General features: G+C 44.8%; 1 protein-coding gene across 1 annotated transcript in view; it reads right to left on the reverse strand.

The window, feature by feature from the left end:
- NFATC3 (nuclear factor of activated T cells 3) overlaps window positions 1-24,601 on the reverse strand; it is a 973,084-nt gene that overhangs the window by 207,932 nt on the left and 740,551 nt on the right. Inside the window, exon 8 of the mRNA XM_082271077.1 lies at window positions 9,702-9,828. Coding sequence (XP_082127203.1) covers window positions 9,702-9,828 — 127 coding nt within the window. The remainder of the gene's footprint in view (window positions 1-9,701; window positions 9,829-24,601) is intronic.

A 24,601-nucleotide genomic window follows, 5' to 3' on the forward strand; every position in this document is an offset into this window, starting at 1 on the left:
AACACCTTTGCCTGAGCAGAGTCCAGGATCATTTCCAAATAGGGAAGACGAACCGATGGAGACAACGTCGATTTCTGTACGTTGATGGTCCATCCGAACTCCTGTAGCGTCTGTACCGTGGTGGACAGATCACGCAGCAGGTCCTGGCTGACGCTCGATCTCAGTAGGAGATCTCCAGATACCCCAAAACCGCAATGCCCTGTGCCCTTAACAGGCCCAGAACCGGCGCCAGCACTTTGGTAAAGACCCTTGGAGCCGAAGCGAGACTGAAAGGTAATGCCACAAACTGATAGTGGTCCTCTGCGATAGCAAACCGAAGGTACCGTTGGTGACCCTCGAAAATGGGGATGTGTAGGTACGCATCTTTCAGGTCTATCGAGGCCAGGAATTCCCCTGGGCTCAGGGAGGCCACCACCGAACGGAGAGATTCCATACGGGACTTCCGAACACGCACAAAGCGGTTCAGCGCTTTCAGGTCCAGAATAGGACGTACTTTGCCCTCCTTTCTTGGCACAGTGAACAGATTTGAGTAAAAACCCGAAACCTGTCCTGATGAGGCACCGGGACAATCACCCCCTGAGCAAGAAGGTCCTGCACCGCTTGATGCAGGTCCTGCAGACGCCCTTGAGGCAAATGAAGATTTGAGGGAAAAAATCCGTCCGCCGTCCGGGAAAGGAATTCAATCTTGTACCCTGATCGAATGATTTCCTGAACCCACCTGTCCGAGATTCGGAGCAGCCAAGGTTGGAGGAAACCGTGCAAACGTCCCCCCACCCCTGAAACGGGTGAGGGCGCCCCTTCAGGCAGAGGCGGATTGACCCGCTGAGCCGGCATTGCCGGATTTCTGCTTGCCCATCCAGGGCTTCTTCTGGCTACCTTGGCCCTTGAAGGGCTTGCCCTTGGATTGGTTCCGAAAGGCACAAAAGGACCCCTGAGTGGTTTGAGAAGTGGAACCCCGCTCACCAAAAAGGCGAGAACCAGCATAGGGAAAATCAGCAACTGTTTTCCGTGATGACTGGTCAGCCAACCAGCTCTTCAGCCAGATCAGTCGACGGTTAAGCACCGCGACACTAGATAGGCGTGCTACCAAAGGGGCCTCATTCAAGGCCGCATCACACAAATACATGACTCCTTGGTGAATTTGATCCACCATAGCCAGCCGGGCAGGTGGAACAGCATCAGACACGAGGTTGCTCCTAAGCACCTTAGTCCAATCAGCCACCGCCTGAGCCACCAAAACGGATGCGAAAAACGGTTTGAGCAAGGAACCCGCCACCGTGTAGGAATGGCGGGCTAGAGACTCCCACCATCGGTCCGTGGGATCCCGAAAAACCGGGGTCTCCTCAGTAGGAATCAAGGTAGCCTTGTTTAACACGGCCACAGTGTGATCCACCTGTGGAGGCACACACCATCGCGATTCCGTAGCCGGTGCAAAGGGATAAAGTAATTTGAACCGACTAGGCACCAGAAATGGACATTTTAAAGTGAGCCACAGTTCATTAACAGTGTAATGAAACTCCACGTGACAGGGAAAAACCTGCGCCAACTTGCAGGTCCTGTGTGTCCCAAATGAGGACACAATGCCCAGAGGACTGGGCTCATCCTCCAAATGTAGTGTTTCCTTCACAGAAACAATCAATTCATCCATGGTCGCGCGTTCTTCAGGCGACCCCGGGGGAGAAACATCAACCCCCTCCACCTCCCCCTCAGACCCCAGCGGGTCCAAGGATGAGCGAGACCCTGAAAAGGGCACGCCCGCCGCAGCAGCCATATCAACATCTGAACCAGAGGAAAGAGCTAATCTGGGCCTCTTCCTAGCAGCACGTTCAGCCATCAGCACCTCCATTTTGGACACTAAGGACGCCACTACAGCGGCCAAATCAGGCATAACAGGGGCCACATCGGGACTGGGGTCCCCCACCAGGGCTGGAGGGAATTTGCTGTCCTGAGATTCCATTGCCCAAGGTGAAAATAACAGTGTATTAAAATGGTACTGTCCCTTTAAAACCGATGCGGAGTGCGCAGCCCACCGCTATATGTACAGTGACCAAAGACCCCCAATAGGAGAAGAAAACTGAGCCAGAAATGACAAAACAGAAGATTATGGAAGAGACAGTCTGCAGAGCCCCACAGAGTGTTACCACCTAGATCGCTGCTTCAGAGGAAAAGGAAGTGAGGTCATGAGAGGCTGAACTATAAGCTGCAAATGACCCAGGGAAAATGGCAGCCCATAGAACTGAATGGGAGACTTCGGGAAAATGACCGCCGACATGTGCATGGAACGATCGTTCTGCCACACGCAAGATGGCGCCGGATGGCGCCAAAACAGCATGTTAAACAGCCCACAGTGAAGCCAACATGCTTGCCCAAAGTAGAGATGGTGGACCGTGCGGTTTTTCCCCGCTGCGGCCGCCACACACACAACGTCTGCACCCCCAAACACACACCGAAGTGACACAGGGGAAGGGGCCCACAAACATACACACTGCACCGCAGCGCATGTTACAGGTGACAATGTTAGCGTCAGTCTAAGATAGCGCAGATCCCTGGCGCAAAGTTAGAAATAACCCCTTGATTACCACATACACACACATACATTTCCATTACTAGTATAGTGTTTGAACAGATCAATATCTGATCAGAACTATACTAGCGTCCCCATAGTTTAGGGTTCACAAAACGCGGTGTTTGCACAATCAGCACTGATTCCTGCCAGCACCTGCGTTTAACCCCTCCGCCCAGCCCAGACCAGCCCAGCCCACCCCACCCAGGCAAGTGTAGTAATCAATAGATTACTGTCACTTACAAAAAAACACAAAACCGCTGTGTTAGCAGTGTCAGGCCTGATCCCTGCTGATCCTAGACAAGCAGGTGCTTTTTTTACCTGTGAGTCACACTACTGTACCAGTAAATTTAGTTGCTAAGATGTCAAAACGGTGGTACAGTAGTGCAGAGGCCTACAGTATTCTGACCATGTCAGATGAGAGCGATGGGGAAGCGCCACTGACAGAATCAGGGTCAGTATACGAACCTGAAGAGAGCAGCGGCTCTCTGACAGACAGCTCTGACGACGGATGGGTCCCTGTTAGAACCAGGCGACCCCATTCTGGAGTTGAAGAGGTGCAGAGATCGCAGCGTGCTCGTATGGAGCAGAGTGTCGGTACTAGTGCTGCTCAGCCTTCTGGTGACCTGGCGAGCACCAGCGGCCTAGTACACCCTGAACCTAGTACAACCAGCACTGCAGTAACACTTGGTGACATGGCGAGTCCCATAAGTGCAGTTGAAGCTGGTGGCTAGCACAAGTAGTGGCCCGTAGCCACCGAGTATTCGAAGACCGGCCCGTAGAGCCCATAGTGCCCTCCCTGATGCGTTGGCATATCCTAATTGGCAACCCACTGATACTACCGCGCCCGTACTACCCCCCATTCACTGGCCAACCTGGAATCCACGTGGAAACAGCCAATTTTACTCCCCTGAATTTTTATGAGCTGTTTTTTACAGAAGATCTTTTCAGATCTATTGTGGACCAATCAAATTTATACGCTGGTCAATTCATCCCTGCCAACCCAAATTTGCCCCCTGCCAGACAATTCGGCTGGAAACCTATAATGGTTTACGGGTTTAAAACCTTTCTGGGCCTTTCCCTCAACATGGGCATAACCAAAAAGAGTGAATTGCGGCTATATTGGTCCACTAGCTCACTTCACCATATGCGCGTGTACTCTGCCTCCATGTCCAGGGCGAGATACAAGCAAATTCTGCGACTTATGCATTTCAACGACAATGAAATTGGTTGTCTTCGGGGTGACCCTGAATATGATCGGCTCCACAAAATTCGCCCCTCATAGACCACTTCAATCAGCGGTTTGCAGCCTTGTTTAACCCCCAACAAGTTGTCTGCGTTGACGAGTCCCTGATTAAGTTTACTGGCCGCCGTGCTATGAAACAGTATCTCCCCAGCAAGCGCGCCAGATACGGGATCTAACTGTATAAGCTGTGTGACAGGGCCACAGGCTATATAGTTAGTTTCTGGGTCTACGGGGAAAAGATAGCTCTGTGGAGCCTCCCAACTGCTCAGACTACATAGGGAGTAGCAGCAAGATAGTTTGGGACTTGGCGTCACCCTTATCCGGAAAGGGGTACCATTTGTACGTGGACAATTTTTACACAAGCGTGCCACTATTTAGTCACCTGCTCGAATTACAAATTGGCGCATGTGGCACTGTGCGACCTAATCGCCAGGGCATCCCCCAACGGCTTGTAAATTCCCGTCTTAGTCGGGGGGAGAGAGCCTGCTTGAAAACTGACAAATTGCTTGCAGTGAAGCGGAGGGATACACGGAATGTTTTCGTTCTGTCCTCCCTTCACGCAGGCACGACGGTCCAAATTACTATGGCAACTGGTGTTATGGAGAAACCCCTCTGTGTCCACGAATATAACCTTAATATGGGAGGGGTGGACCTTAACGACCAGCTTTTGGTGCCGTATTTAGTTGCCCGTAAAGCCAGACGCTGGTACAAAAAAGTGTCTGTTTATTTATTTCAATTGGCTATGCTGAACGCCTTTGTACTATACAAAGCGTCAGGACGAATCGGATCCTTCCGAGAATTCCCAGAAGAGATCATCAATGCCTACCTGTACCCAGGAGGTATTCCTGCCCAACTTCCCCTTCCAGATGCAGTGAGCCGGCTGCATGAGAGGCACTTTCCACAAGTCCTCCCGAGTACCCCTACCCAAAGACACCCCCAAAGAAGAAGATGTTGTGTCTGTAGCAGGCACGGATTTATGCGTGACACCCGCTATTATTGTCTCGACTGTCCTGACCAACCTGGTCTCTGCATCGGGGACTGTTTTTATTGCTACCACACACTAGTGGAGTTTTAGTGTAGGATACAGCACGACAGTGTAGGGCACACAGGGTCTTGAAAGATGTTCGATGGCTATCGACATTTTGAGAGACCCTAATCTGGAAAGTTGCAGTTCACAAAAAAAAAAAAAAAAATATATATAAAATAAAAGAGACAAAAACAGTTGTCTCAGTTATTTTTATGTTCTTCTACTCTTTCTACTGTACTTTTACTGTACTTTGTTTTTCAATCTTTTGTTTCCCTTGCAGGTACTCTTCGGCTGCCACACTGATTTTATATATTCTGACACAAACAGCGTTTGCGCTCAGCATATATGGATACCTCTGATGGCAGCGATGTGATAGGTTGATTTCACCACTGCAATTAAAATACCTTTAGTTATACGTGGAATATTGTCATGTATACCCGCCATTAAGAACTGGGTTTGGATGTTTGGGCAGTTAACGGTGTGTACACTACACAATTTTCCTGCGGAGATTTCGGTTAGGTTCTCTTTTTTTCGTTCAGCCCACAGGCTGCATGAAAAAAAAAAAAAAAAAAAACTACACTATATGCCTAACAAGGACCAGCAATGTACTGGTATGTTGCTGGACTTTGAGTGGCTATACCAGGATGATGCCTGCAGATTTAGGCATTATCTTGGGATCGTTTATTACAGCCAGCGGTTCCTCTTACATGGAAAAGCAATCCTAGCGGATAATTGGCCGCTAGACTGCTTTTACATGCAGTGGGAGGGGACTCCCCCCCCCCCCGCCTTCTGCGTTTTTTCTCGGGCTCTACTGTCTCCTGTCCCACCGGTTTACCCGAGAGTGCAGCCGGTGGTTCAATTATCTAACCATAGAGCTGATTGGAGACGAGAATGGCTCCAATCATCTCTATGACCTAAGATACCGGAAGCATTTCATGACTTCTGTTTCGCCAGAAATAAACAGAGCCATTGGGAAATTGGGAAAGCATTTTATCACACCAATTTTGGTGTGCTCAGATGCGTTAAGGTCAGAGGAGAGATCTAGAGTCTAAAAGACCCCAAATTTTTTTAAAAAAAAGAGTACCTGTCACTACATATTGCTATCATAGGGGATATTTAAATTCACTGTGATAACAATAAAAATGATAAAAAAAAAAAAAAATGAAAGGAAAGGTGTCAAAATAACATAAAAAAGCAAAAAAAAAAAAAAAAAAAAATCAAGCCCCCCTGTCCCCCCGTGCTTGGGCGCAAAGGCGCACGCAAGCGTTGGTCTAGTGTCATAGGTAAACCGCAATTGCAGCATGCATGTAAGGTATCGCCGCGAACGCCAGCTCGAGGGCAGTAATTCTTGCAGTAGACCTCCTCTGTAAGTCTAAAGTGGTAGCCTGTAAAGATTTTTAAAGGCTTTTAAAAATGAACGTAGTTTATTGCCGCCGCACAGGGGTGCGCAATTTTTAAAGCATGTCATGTTTGGTATCTATGTACTCGGCATAAGATCATCTTTTAAATTTTACCAACAATTTGGACTGATATAGTGTATTTGTGCATTCAATTTAAAAAAAAATATATTTTTTTCGCAGAAATTGCATTTGGAAAATCTGTGCGCAAATTCCATGTGACAAAAAAATGTGCAACATCCACCATTTTGTTCTACACGGCCTCTGCTTTAAAGAAATATATGTTTGGGGGTTTAAAGTAATTTTCTAGTAAAAATAATTTTTTTTTCATGTAAACAAAAAGTCACAGAAAAGACATGGTTTTCAAGTGGTTAGAAGAGTGGGTGATGTGTGGCTAAGATTGAGCATAAAATGCCAGGACAGTTCGAACACCCTCCAAATTACCCCTTTTTGAAAAGTAGATACCCAAAGCTATTTGCGGAGAGGCATATTGAGTCCATGGAGTATTTTATATTTTGCCCTAAGTTTCGGGAAGGTGACAATTTTTTTTTTGTTTTTTACACAAAGTTGTCCCTAAATGATATATTGCTCACGCATGCCATGGGTATATGTGAAATGACACTCCAAAATACATTCTGCTGCCTCTCCTGAGTACAGGGATACTGCATGTGTGAGACTTTTTGGGAGCCTAGCTGTGTATGGGACCCCGAAAACCAATCACCGGTCACAGTTTCCGAGGCCCTGAAATTTCAAGATAGCACAAAATCCCCCCCAAATGACCCCATTTTGCAAAGTAGACACTCCAAGCTATTTGCTGAGAGGCATGGTATTTTGCAGCTCTCATTTATTGGAATAGTTTATATTTTGCCACAAGTTTCGGGATACCCCATGTGTGAGACTTTTTGGAAGTCTAGCCGCGTACAGGACCCTGAAAACCAATCACCACCTTCAGGCTTTCTAAGGGTGTAAATTGTTGATTTCACTCCTTACTACCTATCACAGTTTTGAAGGCCATGAAATGCCAAGGTAGCACAACCCCCCCCCCCCCCCCCAAATGAACCCATTTTGGAAAGTAGACACTCCAAGCTATTTGCTGAGAGGCATGGTATTTTGCAGCTCTCATTTATTTTGGAAAATGAAGAAAAAAAAAGGAAAATGCTTTTATTTTCCTCTTTTTTAAATTTACAAAACTTTGTGACAAAAAGTGAGATCTGCAAAACACTCAACATTAGTGTTGAGCGAACACGGACTGTATTATTCGTGTTCGTACCGAATAATTGGATTTTTGTTACCCGGACACGGACACTTTACTGTATGTTCGGGTAAAAAATCCGCGTTCGGTCGTTTTATTTCCGGGTTTTGCATGTTTTGGCGCTCTTTTCATGGCGGGCTTTCAACAGCCAATCAACAATCGTTTAACTGGTGTGCCTTAAGCTATCCCAGCCATGCCTGCAAATGTATGAGTAGCTGTGATTGGCCGTCTGAAGCATGTGACCAAGTCTTTATAAGTTCGAGGCAGCCGCAGCGGCGTCATTCTGCTGCTTAGCTCAGGGACAGAGCACACATACGTGCTGGCTGCTGATTAGGGAAAGACAGGCAGGGAAAACGAATTGGTGTCCGGATAGAATTTAGGGTCAGGTCGGAGTGTTTAGGCAGGGCGAGTTGTAGGCATTTTAGGGATAGAGTCTGCTGAATTATAGGGTCAGTGTGTTCTACAAACTACAATCGATATTGCTGTGTGGTGTGGGATAGGAGATAGGCAGGTGTCAGTGATCCACATCCATTTTTCTGTGTGTGGGCTGCAGTGAACACAATCTTTTTGGGGTGCAGTGAACACAATCCTTTTGGGGTGCAGTGAACAAAATCTTTGTGGGGTACAGTGAACACAATCTTTGTGGGGTGCAGTGAAGACAATCCTTGTGGGGTGCAGTGAAGACAATCCTTGTGGGGTGCAGTGAAGACAATCTTTGTGGGGTGCAGTGAAGACAATCCTTTTGGGGTGCAGTGAACACAATCTTTGTGGGGTGCAGTGAACAAAATCTTTGTGGGGTACAGTGAACAAAATCTTTGTGGGGTGCAGTGAAGACAATCCTTGTGGGGTGCAGTGAAGACAATCCTTGTGGGGTGCAGTGAACAAAATCTTTGGGGGGTACAGTGAACACAATCTTTGTGGGGTACAGTGAACACAATCTTTGTGGGGTACAGTGAACACAATCTTTGTGGGGTGCAGTGAAGACAATCCTTTTGGGGTGCAGTGAACACAATCTTTGTGGGGTGCAGTGAACACAATCTTTGTGGGGTGCAGTGAAGACAATCCTTGTGGGAATCCCCATACTCGGGAGAAGCAGCAGAATGTATTTTGCGGTGTCATTCCACATATACCCATGTCATGTGTGAGAATTTTTTCTTTTAGTGACAACTCTGTGTTAAAAAAAAAAATAAAAAATAAAATGTAATTTTGCCAAAACTTGTGGCAAAATATAAAATGATCCATGGAGTCAACATGCCTCTCAGCAAACAGCTTGGGGTGTCTACTTTCCAAAATGGGGTCAATTGGGGGGGTTTTGTGGTATCTTGACATTTCAGGGCCTCCTAAACCGTTATGGGTAGTGAGAAAATGCAATGAAAAATGTATGCCCTTTGAAATTCTGAAGGTGGTGATTTGTTTTTGGGGTCCCGTACATAGCTAGGCTCCCAAAAGGTCTCACATATGTGGTATCCTTGTACTCAGGAGAAGAAGCAGAATATATTTTGGGGTGTAATTACACATATACCCATGGCATGCGTGAGAAATATATCATTTCAATGACAACTTTTTGTAAAAAAAAAATAAACTTTTTTTTTTTAGTCATTTTTCAAACACCTGTGACAAAAAAAATTAAATATTCAATGAGCTCAACATGCCTCTCAGGACATTCCTCAGGATGTGGTAATTTGGGGGGTTTTGTACTGCCCTGCCATTTTAGCACTTCATGAAATGAGATAGGCAGTCAAAGTAAAAGCTGCATAAATTTGAGTATTTACACCATACTTTGTAGACACTATAACTTTTGCGCAAACCAATAAAAATACGCTCATTGAGATTTTTTTTGTCAAAGACATGTAGCTAAATACATTTTGGCCAAAATATATGACATACATTGAGTATATTGGATATTTTTTAGACAAAGTTGAAAATTGAATTTTTTCTCAAAATTTTCGCTGTTTTTTTTATTAATATCCCAAAAAACCAAAGACGCAGAGGTGATCAAATACCACCAAAAGAAAGCTCTGTTTGTGGGAAAAAAGGACGTAAATTTGGTTTGGGTACAGCATTGCATGACCGCGCAATTGTCAGTTAAAGTCACGCAGTGGCAAGTTGAAAAAAGGGGCCTGGTCTTTGAGCAGCCAAATCCTCCGGGGCTTAAGTGGTTAACAACACATTACCATCACTCAAAACTGACAAAAACTGTAATTGTGGCATCCAACCTGGTGTGTAGGTAAACCTCTGGGATTGGCTCCGTTTCCTTTTACCATTGCAGAGATAAAACTGAACCTGGACTGCAGCCACAACTGATTTATTATGGTATGGTGGAATTTCAACAACAACTTCAGCCTGGAAAAAAACAAAAAAAACTGTGTTTAGTAAAATAAAAATGTACTAGTATATATATTTAAAATATCATATAGCTATGTATGTAAAAAATAATTACAAGGTGGGTTGGCATAAAGAATAAACCAGTTTTTTTTTAACAGATTCTTCTCTCTTAAGAACTTAACAGTAGGCAACAAGGAGACCTTGGTAAATCTCTGCGAGTGGTCAACTTACAAGAGTAATTCATGGCAACTGGACCCACTAATGTGCCCAGAAAGTTATTACACAGTAAAACATGCTGGCCACACATTTAACCCCTTGATTCCCCTAGATGTTAACCCCTTCCCTGCTAGTGTCATTAGTACAGTGACAGTGCATATTTTTAGCACAGATCACTGTATTGGTATCACGGATTCTAAAAAAAAGTGTCAGGTGACCGATTTGTCCACCGCAATAAATAGTGCATACTCAGACTGGTCTGAGGTGGTAAGTGGGGTCCCCCAAGGCTCAGTCCTGGGACCAACCTTATTCAATTTATACAAACAGCATTGAGGACGGGATCAGTAGCTCTATATCAGTTTTTGCAGACAACACAAAATTGGGCAGGGCAATAACTGCACAGCATGAAGCAGATATCCTACAGAATGACCTGGACAAAATAATGGAGTGGGCAACGACATGGCAAATGAGGTTTAATGTAGAGAAGTGTAAGGTTTTGCACTTGGGGACTAAAAGCATAAAAGAACAATACACTTTAGGGGGGGAACCTTTGGGGGAATCAAAAATGGAGAAAGATCTGGGAGTCCTGGTAGAGGATAAACTAAGCAATAGCATGCAATGTCAAGCGGCAGCTGCCAAAGCCGGCAGAATATTAGCTTTAAAAGGGATGTATTCCAGAGATAAAACTATAATCCTACCACTTTATAAAACTCTGGTCGGTCCGACCACATCTGGAGTATTGTGTCCAGTTCTGGTCGCCGGTCCTCAGGAGGGATGTGTTGGAGCTGAAGAAAGTCCAGAGAAGGGCAACTAAACTAATTAGGGGATTGGAGGACCTTAAAGTGGTTGTAAACCTAAAAAAAAAAAACCCTGCAAGACAGAGGCATAATGAGCTAGTATGCATCGCATACTAGCTCATTATGAATTACTTACCTTAGAACGAAGCCCCGACATGGACCCCTGGACACCGCTGTGGGAGCTGACATGATCCTTCGGCGTCTCTTCCGGGTTCGGCGGCTCCAGCGCTGTGATTGGCCGGAGCCGCGATGACGTCACTCCCGCGCATGCGCGTGGGAGTCATTTTCCGGCAAGCTCCCGGCAAGGAAAGCTGAAGGTCCGCCGGACCTTCAGAGAGCATGCGCCACTCGCGTGAGCGGCTGCATGCAGCGGAAATATCTCCTAAACCGTGCCGGTTTAGGAGATATTAATTGTACCTACAGGTAAGCCTTATTATAGGCTTACCTGTAGTTAAAAGTGGCAAAAAGCAGTATACTACCGCTTTAATTATGAAGAACGACTGCAATCGCTTGATTTATTCTCCCTGGAGAAGAGACGCCTGAGAGGGGACTTGATAGTAATTTATAAATATCTCAATGGTGATCTCGGCATAGAAAAAAAAGCTATTCAGTCGGAAGGATTGCATGAGGACTAGAGGGCATACAATGTGATTAGAGGAGCGTTTTAACCTCAGGCAACATGGGGGGTTCTTTACTGTTAGGGCTACAAGATTGTGGAATTCTCTACCACAAGAGGTGGTTTCTGCGGGAAGTATGGTGGCTTTCAAAAGACTCTTAGACGTACATCTCAAGAATCAGAAAAGTCAGTGGTATGCGAGATGATTACGGCCACATACACCTACACAGGTTGAACTAGATGGACTATTGTCTTTATTCAACCTCACCTACTATGTAACTATGTAAATATCGCAAAAAATAAAAAAAAAAAAATTCCATACATTTATCCCATAGTTTTTGGACTCTATAACCTTTGCGCAAAGCATTCAATATAAGCTTAAAGTTTATAGAGCAAAAAATAAACGCAGAGGTTATCAAATACCACCAAAAGAAAGCTCAATTTGTGTGAAAAAAGGAAATACATTTTATTTGGGTACAGTGTAGCACGACCACCTAATTATCCGTAAAGTAACGCAGTACCAGATCGGATTTTTTTTTACTCACCGTAAAAAATTGATTTTTTTAAGATCTTACCGTAAAATCCTTTTCTCTTAAGCTCATTGACAGACGTAGTCCTCCTTGATTAATATCAACTCGGGTTATACTGCCCTCTACAGGAGTAGGACTAGACAGGAAAGAAAACGTTCTGGCCACACCTTAGGGGCAGTCCCAGAGGGTATATCCTCTCTCTCTCTGCTACAGCAAATCAGTTATGTCACAAAGCAGTGTTTAGAGAATTTAACCCAACCCAACTCAGAAAACAGAGGGGCGGGTACTACGTCTGTCAATGAGCTTAAGAGAAAAGGATTTTACGGTAAGATCTTGCAAAAATCCATTTTTCTCTGTCGCTCATTGACAGACGTAGTCCTCCTTGATTAATATCAACTCGGGACGTCCCAAAGCAGTGTCACAAATGAGGGGTGGGATAATGGAAATCAAAATCCAATCTAGAAGGCCCAACCGGTGCCAACTAGAAGTTTTAAAGGCTTATCAATCAAAGGATGAGACTCAACTGAAAATCCAACGGAAAAAAACCCTCGGGGTAGACCACCGGTCTCCTCAAATTGCGGCCTGCAAAACCTTGCGGCCAAATGAGGCATCCGCCGATGCCATCACATCAACTTTATAAAATTTTGTAAAGGTATGAACCGACGACCAGGTAGCCGCCTTGCACACCTGGACCACTGACGCCTGATGGCGGTAGGCCCAGGAAGTACTGAGCGATCGAGTGGAGTGCGCCCTAACAGGGAACGGAGGATTCCGACCCTTAATAGAATAAGCCTGTACCACCGTCTGTCTAATCCATTTGGAGATAGTCGCGGCAGATGCAGGCAACCCCTTTCTGGGGCCATCCGTAATCACAAAAAGTGAATCCGTTTTACGGAACGATTCCGTAGTCTTCAGGTATACCCTGATTGCCCAAACTACATCCAAGGAATGCAACGCACATTCCCGAGGATGATTGAGCTTAGGACACAAGGAAGGTAGCACAATATCTTCATTCAGATGAAAATCTGAAACCACCTTAGGAAGAAAGGATGGCTTCGGATGAAGAACTACCTTATCCCTATGAACCACTAGATATGGGGAATAGCATGATAATGCAGCCAGTTCTGACACCCTGCGTGCAGAAGTGATAGCCACCAAGAAGGCCACCTTCTGGGATAATGTAAGCAAGGGAATCTCCCTGATATTTTCAAAGGGAGGTTTCTGCAGAACCGACAAAACCAAATTAAGATCCCAGGGCGGTAAGGGTGCGCGCACTGGCGGAGCGCGCCTGTGTTTCCTAAGATTCCATGACCTTTCCAGGCCTGGAAAGCGTCATCTCCAAATTCCAAAACTTTTCCAGGTTTTCAAGGACCGTACAAACCCTGTAGATATTTTAACTCCTCACTTCTCCAGACAAAAGGAAAGTTTTTAGCCAAATTCTCTCTTGAGTGCTCATTTTAACACTTAATATTTCAGACTTTGATTGGTTAATTTTTATATTTGAGAGTTCTCCATATTGCTTAAAAATTTTAATTATATTTGGCAGGGAGATCCTTGGGTTGGAGACGTAAAGCAACAGGTCATCGGCAAACGCCGCCACTTTATGCTCTTTTATTGTTGCCATCAGGGGTTCCAGAGAAATCACAAACATTGGAAACAGGGGGCAACCCTGTCTCGTTCCTTTGTACATGTCAAACGATTCGGACATTGTCCCATTTATTTTTATTTTTGCCGATGGTCGACTGTACAATGTACCGATCCATGCCATCATTCTAGGTCCAATACCCATTTCCTCTAAGGTTCTCAACATGAACTCCCAGTTGACCCTGTCAAATGCTTTTTCAGCATCTATCGAAAGTATCAAACTTGAGTCCGTGCTTTTTAACATTTGATCTATCAATAGGATCGTTCTAATCCCGTTATCTTTCCCCTGTCTGCCACGTATGAAACCAGCCTGGTCGTCATGGATCCAATCCTCCATCAGCCCTTTCATCCTTGTTGCTAGTATTTTCGTAAACAACTTAGTGTAGGCATTCAAGAGAGAAATGGGCCTATAACTTGAGCACAACGTTGGGTCTTTCTCTTTTAAAATGACTGTAATTGAGGCTAGAAGTGCCTCTCTACTCATATCAAATTGGGAACCCAGACCGTTCATATACCCCCTTAACCTTGGGATTAAAAGATCTTTATATTGTTTATAATAACTGATGGTAAAACCATCAGGTCCTGGGCTTTTTCCTGCAGCAGTATCTTTTATAGACTTTTCTATTTCTTGTCCCGTGATTGGTGCCTCAAGGAGTGTTATTTTTTCCTTCTCTATTTTTTTCATTCTTGCCTTTTCCAAATAGTTTTTGATCTTCTCCTCTCTGTCGGGTTGTCTTCTTGTTTACCCACCCCCCCTACCGCATATAAATTACCATAATATTTTTGGAACTCCTTGCTATCTCAGTGGATGAGTGGACTAAGTCCCCACCTCTATTTCTGATTTTATCTATGAAGTCTATTGATTTTTTTTTTTTTTTTTTAAGGATTCTTATTCCAATCTTATTACCCTCCACATATTTCTCTCTTGCTAATTTAATGCAATTAGAACAGAGGAAAATGCTATACAAGATGGAGGATCAAGAGAATAGAAATAGAAGGAAGAATTTGCGGATCAGAGGACTACCGGAAAAAGATGAAGAAGAATAATTACAACAAATGCTTGAAAGCGTATTTAACCCAATTCTTGGGAACCCAATTGCAGATAAAATAGAATTCGAAAGAGTTCACAGAATACGGAAACCTCTAAATGCTCCGAGAGAAAAATCAAGAGACGTGATAGCGAGATTTCATAAATATGAAGTGAGAGCCCAAATCTGGGAAAAAATTAGAGATAGACCAATAATGAGATGTGAGGGAGAAGATTTACAAATTTTTCCAGACCTCTCACAGGAAACAATTAATAGAAAACGCATCTTAAAATGGGTCGTGGAAGAGTTAAAGAAGCAAAATATATAGTACTTCTGGAGCCAACCGCCGGGCCTGGGAGTACGAAGAGAAGGAAAGACGGTTATACTGAGGTTTCCTGAAGATATTTCAACTTTCTGTGAGACTTTAAAGATACCAGAAATAGAGGTCCCAGGATGGACAGACCAAGGGAACTCCGAGGAAGAATCAGAGGGAGAAATTCAGTGGCAGGAGAAGAAAAAGAAGGACAAGAAAACTAAAGAAAAAAATTAAGATCAAGAGATTAGACTGTGGGAGTTGTGAGTGAGGGAGGGGGGGGGGGGGTTGTGAGGGGGGAGGAGGTAAGAGGGGAAAGTAGTTAGAAATCTAAAAGTATGGCCCCGTGGCGGGATAGCAGACAGAAACTTTTCTCCCCAAATATGGGAAGGAAGGAAGGGAAGGGCGAGCAAAGGCAGAGCTCAACCCTGGGAGAATGTCGATTGAAATGGAGGGGAGGTAAATCGACTACCCTAGTAAAGGGGAAAGAGAAAACTAGGGTCCCACAAGGACGGGGAATGGGGGAGATGGGGGGAGGTGGGAGGGAGGAGGTGAGGGGGGGGGAGAGGGGGGGATGGAAGTAGGAAAAACAATAATAAGAAAGTACCCTGCTCACAAAATCAAATATTGTTTGTACCTAACGTGGGAACATACTCTTGGAGATACAACCCCAGGTAAATTTAATAAAAGAAAATGAGTGTAGTAAATTATTTATCATATAATGTACGAGGAATGAATTCACCCGTAATGAGACAAAAAAATCTTAGGGGAAATTAAGTACCTAAAAGCGGATGTAATATTTTTACAGGAGACCCATATCACGCATGAATCAAATATCAGATTGTATTTCCATAACCATCCTACTTGGTTTTATGCAGACTCATTTAAAAAAAAAAATCAAGTGGTGTAGCTATTGGTCTAGCCAGAGGGACTAGATTTGTCTTAGAAGACAGGTTAGCTCACCCAGAGGGTAGATTCCTCTTTCTGAAGGGGACGTTAAATGAAGAAGAGGTCACATTAGTAAACATCTATAGCCCCGATGAAGGACAAATAGCTTTCTTATGCCCCATACACACGTGCAGATTATCTGCAGACTTTTGTCTGCAGACTTACCAAAACCATATAATATGAGGTCAAACCTAAACACTTTCAATTTGTATGCAATCCGGCAGGCCCTTGCACTACATAGAAAAGGTAAGTCTGCAGACAAAAGTCTGCAGATAATCTGCACGTGTGTATGGGGCATTAGGGAAGATCCTAGGGAAGCTAACAAACTTTAAGAAAGGAGGGGTGATCTTAGCCGGGGACCTCAACCTGAGCCTTGATCCAGTGCTCGAATCATCAGATTAAGGAACTTAGGACAAAATTATATCAAAATCAACTAGCAGATATTTGGAGAATACTTAACCCAAAAGAGAGAGATTATACTTATTATTCAAATATACATAGGACATATTCCAGAATCTATTATTTCTTAATAGAACACCGATGGATCGAGAAAGTATCAGAGGCAAGGGTTGGGATTAGGACCTGGTCAGATCATTCCCCCATCTCAGTAAAAATAAAAATGGGTAAAGAATTATCTAGAATGTCTACCTGGAAAATCAATGAGGAACTGATTAGAGATAAAAAATGTGGAAAGGAAATAGAAAAAGAACTGGCATTTTATTTTCAAAATAACGACATTGAAGAAACACCTAAAAACATCATATGGGAAGCACAAAAAGCATACATGCGGGGTATATTAATTTCAAAAGGAGCACAAAGGAAAAAAGAAAGATTGGAAAAAAAAGACAGACTAATGAGAGATATATATGAATTGGAACAAAAACAAAAAAAATAACAATAAATAAAAAAGATCTATCCCCTTTGTTAGAAAGGAAAAAAGAGGACCTAAAAGAACTATTAGAACAAGAAATTAGACAATAATTTAATAAAAACACTCAATTAAGCAAAAAAAATAAAATGAAAATAATTGTTAGATTAGTCGACTAATCGTAAAAATAATCAATAGATTAGTCGACAGACAAATTAATCATTAGTTGCAGCCCTATTTGTCTTGACCATTGGGTTATGTTTCCACCTACAGGAGTAGGACGACAGTAGGCAGAAAAAAGACTCACCACTGCATTTGGGCAGTCCTAGCTGATAGTCAACCTCCTCTGTGCCATAAGCAGCTCAGTTTTGTAACTAAGCAGTACAAGCAGAAAAATTTACAGAGGGGTGGGTGCTGTGTCCGTCAACTAACTCAGACAAAGGGATTTTACAGTGAGTAACAAAAATCCAATTTTCGCTTAGTTCTTTGTTGGACACAGCTTCTTCTTAGTCTTGACAATTGGGATGTCCCACAGCAGTGCCTCAATGAGGGGTTGGTAAACAAAATAACACAATTGGAACAACCAGGTAAAGATGCAAACCACCCAAACAACCCCAAAAGGGGCCAACAAGGAACCGTAAACAGTTGCCTGCAAACTTTGCGCCCAAAGAAACATCTAAAGATGCAACACATCAACAGTGAAAAATTAGTAAGAGAACGCACAGAACAGGTCGCAACCTTGAGACAAAGATTCCCAAAAGCACCAGCGGACACAAGCAACAAGCAGGCCCCCATGTTGGGAATAGTTGGTTCTTTTGGTCCAAAAACCAGCAAGGTAAACCCCCCCCCCACCCAGGGAATGGGTGAAACAAACCTCAATGCCGAATAGGACTTCGTCCTAGAAATCTGTGAACATGGTGGACGCGTTGGCCCAGGATCCCTCCCCCCGGGAGAGAGGGAAGCCGGAAGAGCTGGAGCTGGTCAGGAAACAAAGTAGAAACAGCTATCTATGACCTGACAGACACAGTACATGGCCCATACTGTGGGTCCTAGGTCCCGCAAAGCCACACAGACATGCCCCATTGGCAGGGCCAATCTGCATGACTAGGCATGGCTGCGGACTAGACAAAGGAAGCTGACAGGAGTCCCGTAAAACAAAGGCTCCAAAAGGGGAGCTGCCCCGCAGGAAAACAGCTGTCTAAGGCCTGCAAAGGGAATCGCCAACCGGGGCCCCACAAAGACAACCGCAAAGGAGGCTGTTAAGGAGGACCCAGCAACAAAGGCTGCCAGCCCAGGCCCCACCACAAGAGCAGCAGACTGAAAACCTTAAAGGAAGCCGTTGTTTAAGACCCGGGAAGGAAGGCTGCCAGCTGAGGCCCTCTAAAGGAAGCTCAGCAACTAACTGAAGCTCAGCAACTAACTTAAGAGCCCGCAGCTGAAGGCTCTGCAAAAGGAGGCTGCTGACTAAGGCCCAGCAAAGGGAGCTGTTGATCAGAGCCCTGCAGAGGAGGCTGCCGACCGAGATCCCGCAATGGAGATCATTGTTCAAGGGCCCACAACGAGGGCCCCCGACCCAAAGAAGCAGTCAATTAAGGCACCACAGAAAAGAGCTACCGACTGAGGCCCTGCCAAAAGAACCATTGACTGAGGCTTCAAAAGGGAGAAGCCGACTAAAGTTCTGCACAGAAAGCCGCCAACTCAAGGCCCCGCAAAAGGAGCCACCAACTTGAGGCCCCGAAAAAGAAGCCCCAGGCAGAGGCCCCCGCAAAGGAAGTCGCAAACTGAGGCCCCCAAAAGAAGCCACCGACTGAGACTCCACAAAGGAAGACACTGACTGAGTGGAGTCTCAGGGAGACACCGTTTGAGGCCCTGCTAGGGGAGCTGCCAACTAAGGCCCCGCAAGGGAACCGTCGACTGAGGCCTGGCAAAAGGGGGCTGCCGGGTGAGGCCCAGCAAAGGGAGACAGCTGTCAAGGGCCCTGCAACAGAGGCCACAAACTAAGGCCCCACAAAGGAGGCCGCCAACTGAAGACTTTGCAAAGGGGACCGCTGCCCCAGGCCTCGCAAAGGGAGCCGCTGCCCCAGGCCCTGCAAAGGGAGCCGCCGGGTCTGGCCTCTGCAAACAGAGCTGCAGACTGAGGCCCCAACAAAGAAGGCCACAAGCTGAGGCCCCACAACAGGGGCCAACGACCCAAAAGGAGTCTGTGATCTGATGCCCTGCAAAGAGGACCACTGACTGAGGCCCCATATTATTATTATACAGGATTTATATAGCGGCAACAGTTTGCGCAGTGCTTAACAAAATGAAGGCAGACATTACAGTTACAATACAATTTGGAACAAAAGGAATCAGAGGGCCCTGCTCATTAGAGCTTACAATCTAAAAGGGAGGGTCAATTGATACAAAAGGCAACAGCTGTGGGGGATGGGCTGCTGCAGCAAGTAAAACAGTGTTATTAGTTAGTAGCCGGGTAGGCTTCTTTAAAGAGAAGGGTTTTCAGGGATCGTCTAAAGATGGATAGATTAGGGGACAGTCGGAGAGATTGGGGTAGAGAGTTCCAAAGAATGGGAGAAGCTCTGGAGAAATCCTGGAGGCGAGCATGGGAAGAGGTGACAAGGGAGCTAGAGAGCAGGAGGTCTTGGGAGGACCGAAGAGTAGCTTGGTTGATATTTTGAGATCAGGTTAGTGATGTAGCTGGGGGCAGAGTTGTGGATGGCTTTGTAAACTATTGTTAGCACTTTGAATTTTATTTGTTGGGTGAGTGGAAGCCAGTGAAGGGATTGGCAGAGAGGGGTGGAGGACACTGAATGGTTGGTAAGGTGGATAAGTCTTGCAGCAGCATTCATTATGGATTGAACGGGGGATAATCTATGTAAGGGTAATCCAATGAGGAGGGAGTTGCAATAGTCGAGGCGAAAGACAACCAGGGCGTGAATTAAAAGCTTGGTGGTGTCATTGGTTAAAAAGGGCCGTATTCTAGCGATGTTGCGGAGGTTAAGGCGGCATGATTTGGACAGGAATTGGATGTGAGCCTGAAAGGACAGTGCAGAGTCCAGGGTTACCCCTAGCACCCTGGCATGTGTGGAAGGACTGATAGTTGTTCCATTGATCTTGACAGAGAATTCCGGGGAAGGGGCACGTGGAGGAGGAAATATTATAAGCTCGGTTTTAAATAGATTCAGTTTGAGGAAGTGGTGAGACATCCAGGCTGATATATATAAATGAAAAAGTGCGCTGATAAATGTGAGTGTGCTGCTACCAAAGGTGTATAAATTAAATAGTGTAAAAAAGTCTGGTGCGCTACTAAATTGCAATAACAGGAACAATGTCAATCATGCATACAAAATAGTGTACAAACAATTTGAAACAAATGAAATTGTGAGTAAACAAAGTCTCTGGTTCTCCGTGGAAGCCCAATAGGGAGGAAACACGTCAGAACGAAGGAGGAGTCGCGCCGTCAATCACATCGGCCGCGGCTTGCACTGCAGGCAGCCACCGCTCTCCAGACAGAACTTCGTTTTTTCCTGTAAGTGCAATCTTTACTTTTCTAATAAATGTGATAAAAGGTAATGCACTATTAGTCTCTTCCCTCATTTTCATGGTGCACCTTATATGAGTGTCATTCCGAGAGAAGAACCAGGAAACACCAGGAGTCCCTCATTTACATATCCAGAGAGAGTCTACATTCATTACATGTTTGGAAACAGTGGGATCTGGTAAGCAGCTCCCCCCCCCCCCCTCCCCTGTCACACACGAGGGTGAATTCCAACACAGCACTCCCTTTTGGTTATCTACAGAGGTCCCTTTGGATTCATATTCTGTCTATCTGCCCTAAATCTACTTAAAGCTGGTAAGCGGTGAATTCACCAGGTGATGGGATTTTCACATCACGTTCGTTGATTTGCAGCAGCACTTGGTTTTCTCACAGCCACCAGTGATTATTTTTGGAATTTACATGAACACTGGACTTTATTTGCGCATTCATCTATTTAGCTTTTTTTTTTCTGGCGGAGTTGTTCACAGAAAACACATTATATTGATTTGCAAGAAAAACCAGAGACTTTGTTCACTTACATTTTCATTTGTTTCAAATTGTTTGTACACTATTTTGTATGCATGATTGACATTGTTCATTTTATTGCAATTCAGTAGCGCACCAGACTTTTTTACAGTAATCGAGGCTGATATGTCTGTTAGTAGATCAGTGATGAGGGAGGAGACTGATGGGGTGAGCTGAGGGGTAGAGAGGTAGATTTGGGTGTCATCAGCATAGAAATGGTAGTGGAAGCCATGGGAGGCTATTAGCTGACCCAGGGAGGAGGTATAGATTGAGAATAGTAGCGGTCCAAGGACAGAACCTTGGGGTGGTCCCCATAGTAGCTCCAGGACATTCAAGGGGAGCAGGAATGGTGTGAGTCTAGGAGGGGGAAGCTACCAGGCTAGGGGACAGACATGCTGGGCAAGAACTGAGTGCACACCAGCCACACACAGCCTAGTGTCCCCAGCTATTCCCCCATGCTGCAGTGTGCTGGGATTCAGGGAGACTAGAGTCCCACACCAAACTGCCCCAAACTCCTGGGGGGGGGGGAGGTAGAAGGAGAGAGCAGGCCTGGAGGGAGGAGGAGAAACCTGTAGGGACCAACCACCCCAGGGAAGAATAGGTGGGGCATCTACTCAATGATCCAGTGACGCGTGCGAGTAACACTCCCAAGGCAGATCCTCCATACCACAGAAGTGTGTGTGGGGGGCTGTCTGCCAAGGCAGCATTGACGCAGACTACCAGCGCCCGCTCATATGTGTCCCCACAAGATGTTTAACTCGCTGGCCACCCAGGTCCAGGATGGGGCATGTCACGGCCGACCCAGCACGTAGCTAAAAGTGTGCGCACTCGCTGGCCAGACTGGGGGTGACCTCTTGGATCTAGATTATCCAACCCGTTGACCAGTCTTACTCTTGATAAAAGATCTCTGCAGGAAAAATTCCACTAAAATAGGAGGAAAAAGTAATGGAACCTCAGGTCCCAGCAAGGAGCTAGGTCCTTACTTCTCACTCGGCAGAAATAAAACTGAGCTGCTAATGGCAGAGAGGAAGTGAACTATTCGCTAGGACTGCCCATAAGCGGTGTTTAATCTTTTTTTCCTGCCTAGTATCCTACTCTTGTAGGTGGGAACATAACCCAATGGTCAAGACTAAGAAGAAGTTGTGACCATCAATCAACGTAAAACCCTTCGGAGGACAAGTGGTTAAGCAGCGAGTAATGCCAAAAAGCATTAACAAAAAAAACAAGAGTACACAAGAGAATGTTTCTGGAACCTCTCTACAAATGAAATTGAACCAACTTTATTTCACTAGTTTTAAAACAAAATAATGCTAAACTTCAAGGAAAATAATAGAAAATAAAAACACATATACAAAAACTGTAATGTTCAAATACTTCAAATTATGTGTGCACAGAGAATCATGCTATCTAGACTCAATGATGATGAAATATAGTATCATGTATCTGCATTATTGTAATACTTAAAATTGGAAATTGTTATGCTGGTATATGATGGTTCAGAGGTAAGATGGAAAACTAAGATGTGATTCATCTAGAAATTATTTAAGTAGTAAAAGTGAAATAATATCAACACTGACCTTTGGCTAAAATCACACAAATTTAGCAAATGCCGTACGACATGAAGATGCATGAATGAATAACACCATAAAATGGGATTTTTGACTTACCGTAAAATCCATTTATATGGATGTTCATTGACAGACACAGAATATACAAGAGGTGACCAGCGCTATGGAGTTTACAGTAAATACGTTTGAAAGATCTAAGGTGTAAGCTGCCAACAACCAACCCTAAAAAGGGTTAAGGGAGTGAAAAAAGTGCAAAGGTTGAAACAGCGCTACCTTCCACGTGATAACGTGTCAAACAGAATAAATAAATAGTAATTTTTTTATATCATAAAGTGCTCAAGTGATTGGTTTTGTTGACCTTTAACCAATTGCCCACTTAAGGGTTAAGAGTGCGAGTGCAAATAAATCAATGAGAATAAATAACAGAAACCAGTGAATTTATTAAAGAAAAAATTAAAGAAAAGAACATGCTGTAAAACAGCGTGATATACCAGTGATAGACGTGATAAATATTATAAAATTAATTTAATAGATAAAAATATATAAATTCCAACAAATCAGCGAATTTATATTAAAACAAGAGCCTGCTGATATACAGCGTGATATACCGGTGATTGGTAGTGATGCGAGCTCATAAACTCAATTTGTTGAATAAATAAATGGGTAAAATAGAACAAAATCCAACACTTTGTTGAAGAAATAGTGTATAAAGTGAATAGGCAAGTGTTTGAGAACAAAAAGGCTTAGGTTGCAATCACCAGTGTGGCCACTTGGTGTCGCACCTTGTATACAACCTGTAATGCAATGGGACCGATATGAATATCCCGGGGTTCCTTCACCACGATCTCCCCTTTTATGTTTCCTCGAAGACAAAGAGAGAGAGGGGGACCCCTTGGTAAAGTATATAGTGCCAATCCAAAAGATGGGGGTAGTAGCTCACAGTTTGGCTGTCCGCGATCAGTAGAGAAGCCGGGAATATTCCGCGTTCCACGGCCCTAGCTCCAAACCCGGAAGTGACGTAATGATGTATGACTCCACCCTACGCGTTTCGTCAGAAGATGTCTGCTGGAGCGGTCAGTACCAGCCAAAGTATCTGCTGAAAGAGCGGTCGGAAGCAGGATCAGTGACACCGGAGCAGACTGTTCGCGGGCCATGAGGAGGAGTCACCGGTAAGACACCTTTACCAACCTTGTAACGGGACAGTTGTTTGGCCACCACCTATTGGTGCTTTGTCTGCCATTAGTCCCCTCACCCTCCATTGAAAAGCCATTGGTGCCACGATCCATCCCGCCCAGCAGGATCCATGGTCCCCCAATAGTGGAACTGTTCCTTGTTGATCCCATTGATGTGTTGTTCTCCCAATTCTCTTCTCCCCACCACCTCTCCCCTCCGTCCCTGATTGGTTGATCTGAAGGTTGTCCACATTACTGTGTTTCTGAGCAAACCATTATGAACACGCCGGATTCAGCATGATATGTTAAGATTGATCCATGATGCTATATGAGCCCCAACGTACAGGTTACTAAGTGCACCAACTTTATCCTGTCTTTGTGACTTGGACATATGCTTGAACTGTGATGCCCTCAACATATGTTCACATCTTCAGGAATCCGAGCGGAAATCTGTCCCCACAGACATCTGCCATTTTTGAACCCATAGCCACAGCATTTGGCATTTTTTCCAGCTAGCTATTGAGACACAGTTCTCATTTCTGGCATGCCAGAGCACCCCGATTCCTAAGGCTGGATGAAGTGATCGCAGGTTCCCGGTAACAGATCACTCCCGACCTTTTGAATCGGTGCCAACAGGGTCAACAGGGAGGGTGGAGCATTGGTCAGGGTAGTGCTGACCCACAGCAATTTCTACCCACACAGGTCTCCAGGGTCTTTACAACACAACGGACGACATACGCATGTGTGTATAGTTGTTTTATACTATTTTTGTACTGTGTTTTTTTTGCATTTCACCACCTCAATAAAGTATTTTGATGCACCTTAAATTTTGTGAGCCCGGTATGTGCAACCTTTCTGAGATGGTCCCTTCCCTCTCACATTTTTGTTTTTGTGCTACCAAAGGAGCCTCGTCCAAAGCTATGTCACACAGGCACATCACAGCCTGAGCCATTTGATCCAACATATCCAGTGCAGCAGCAGCAGCAGAGACCGACTCTGCTACCAAGTGCACCTAAGCACCTTGGCCCATT

Source organism: Pelophylax lessonae (assembly GCF_965119305.1).
Source record: "Pelophylax lessonae genome assembly, chromosome: 10".
Lineage (NCBI taxonomy): Eukaryota > Metazoa > Chordata > Amphibia > Anura > Ranidae > Pelophylax > Pelophylax lessonae.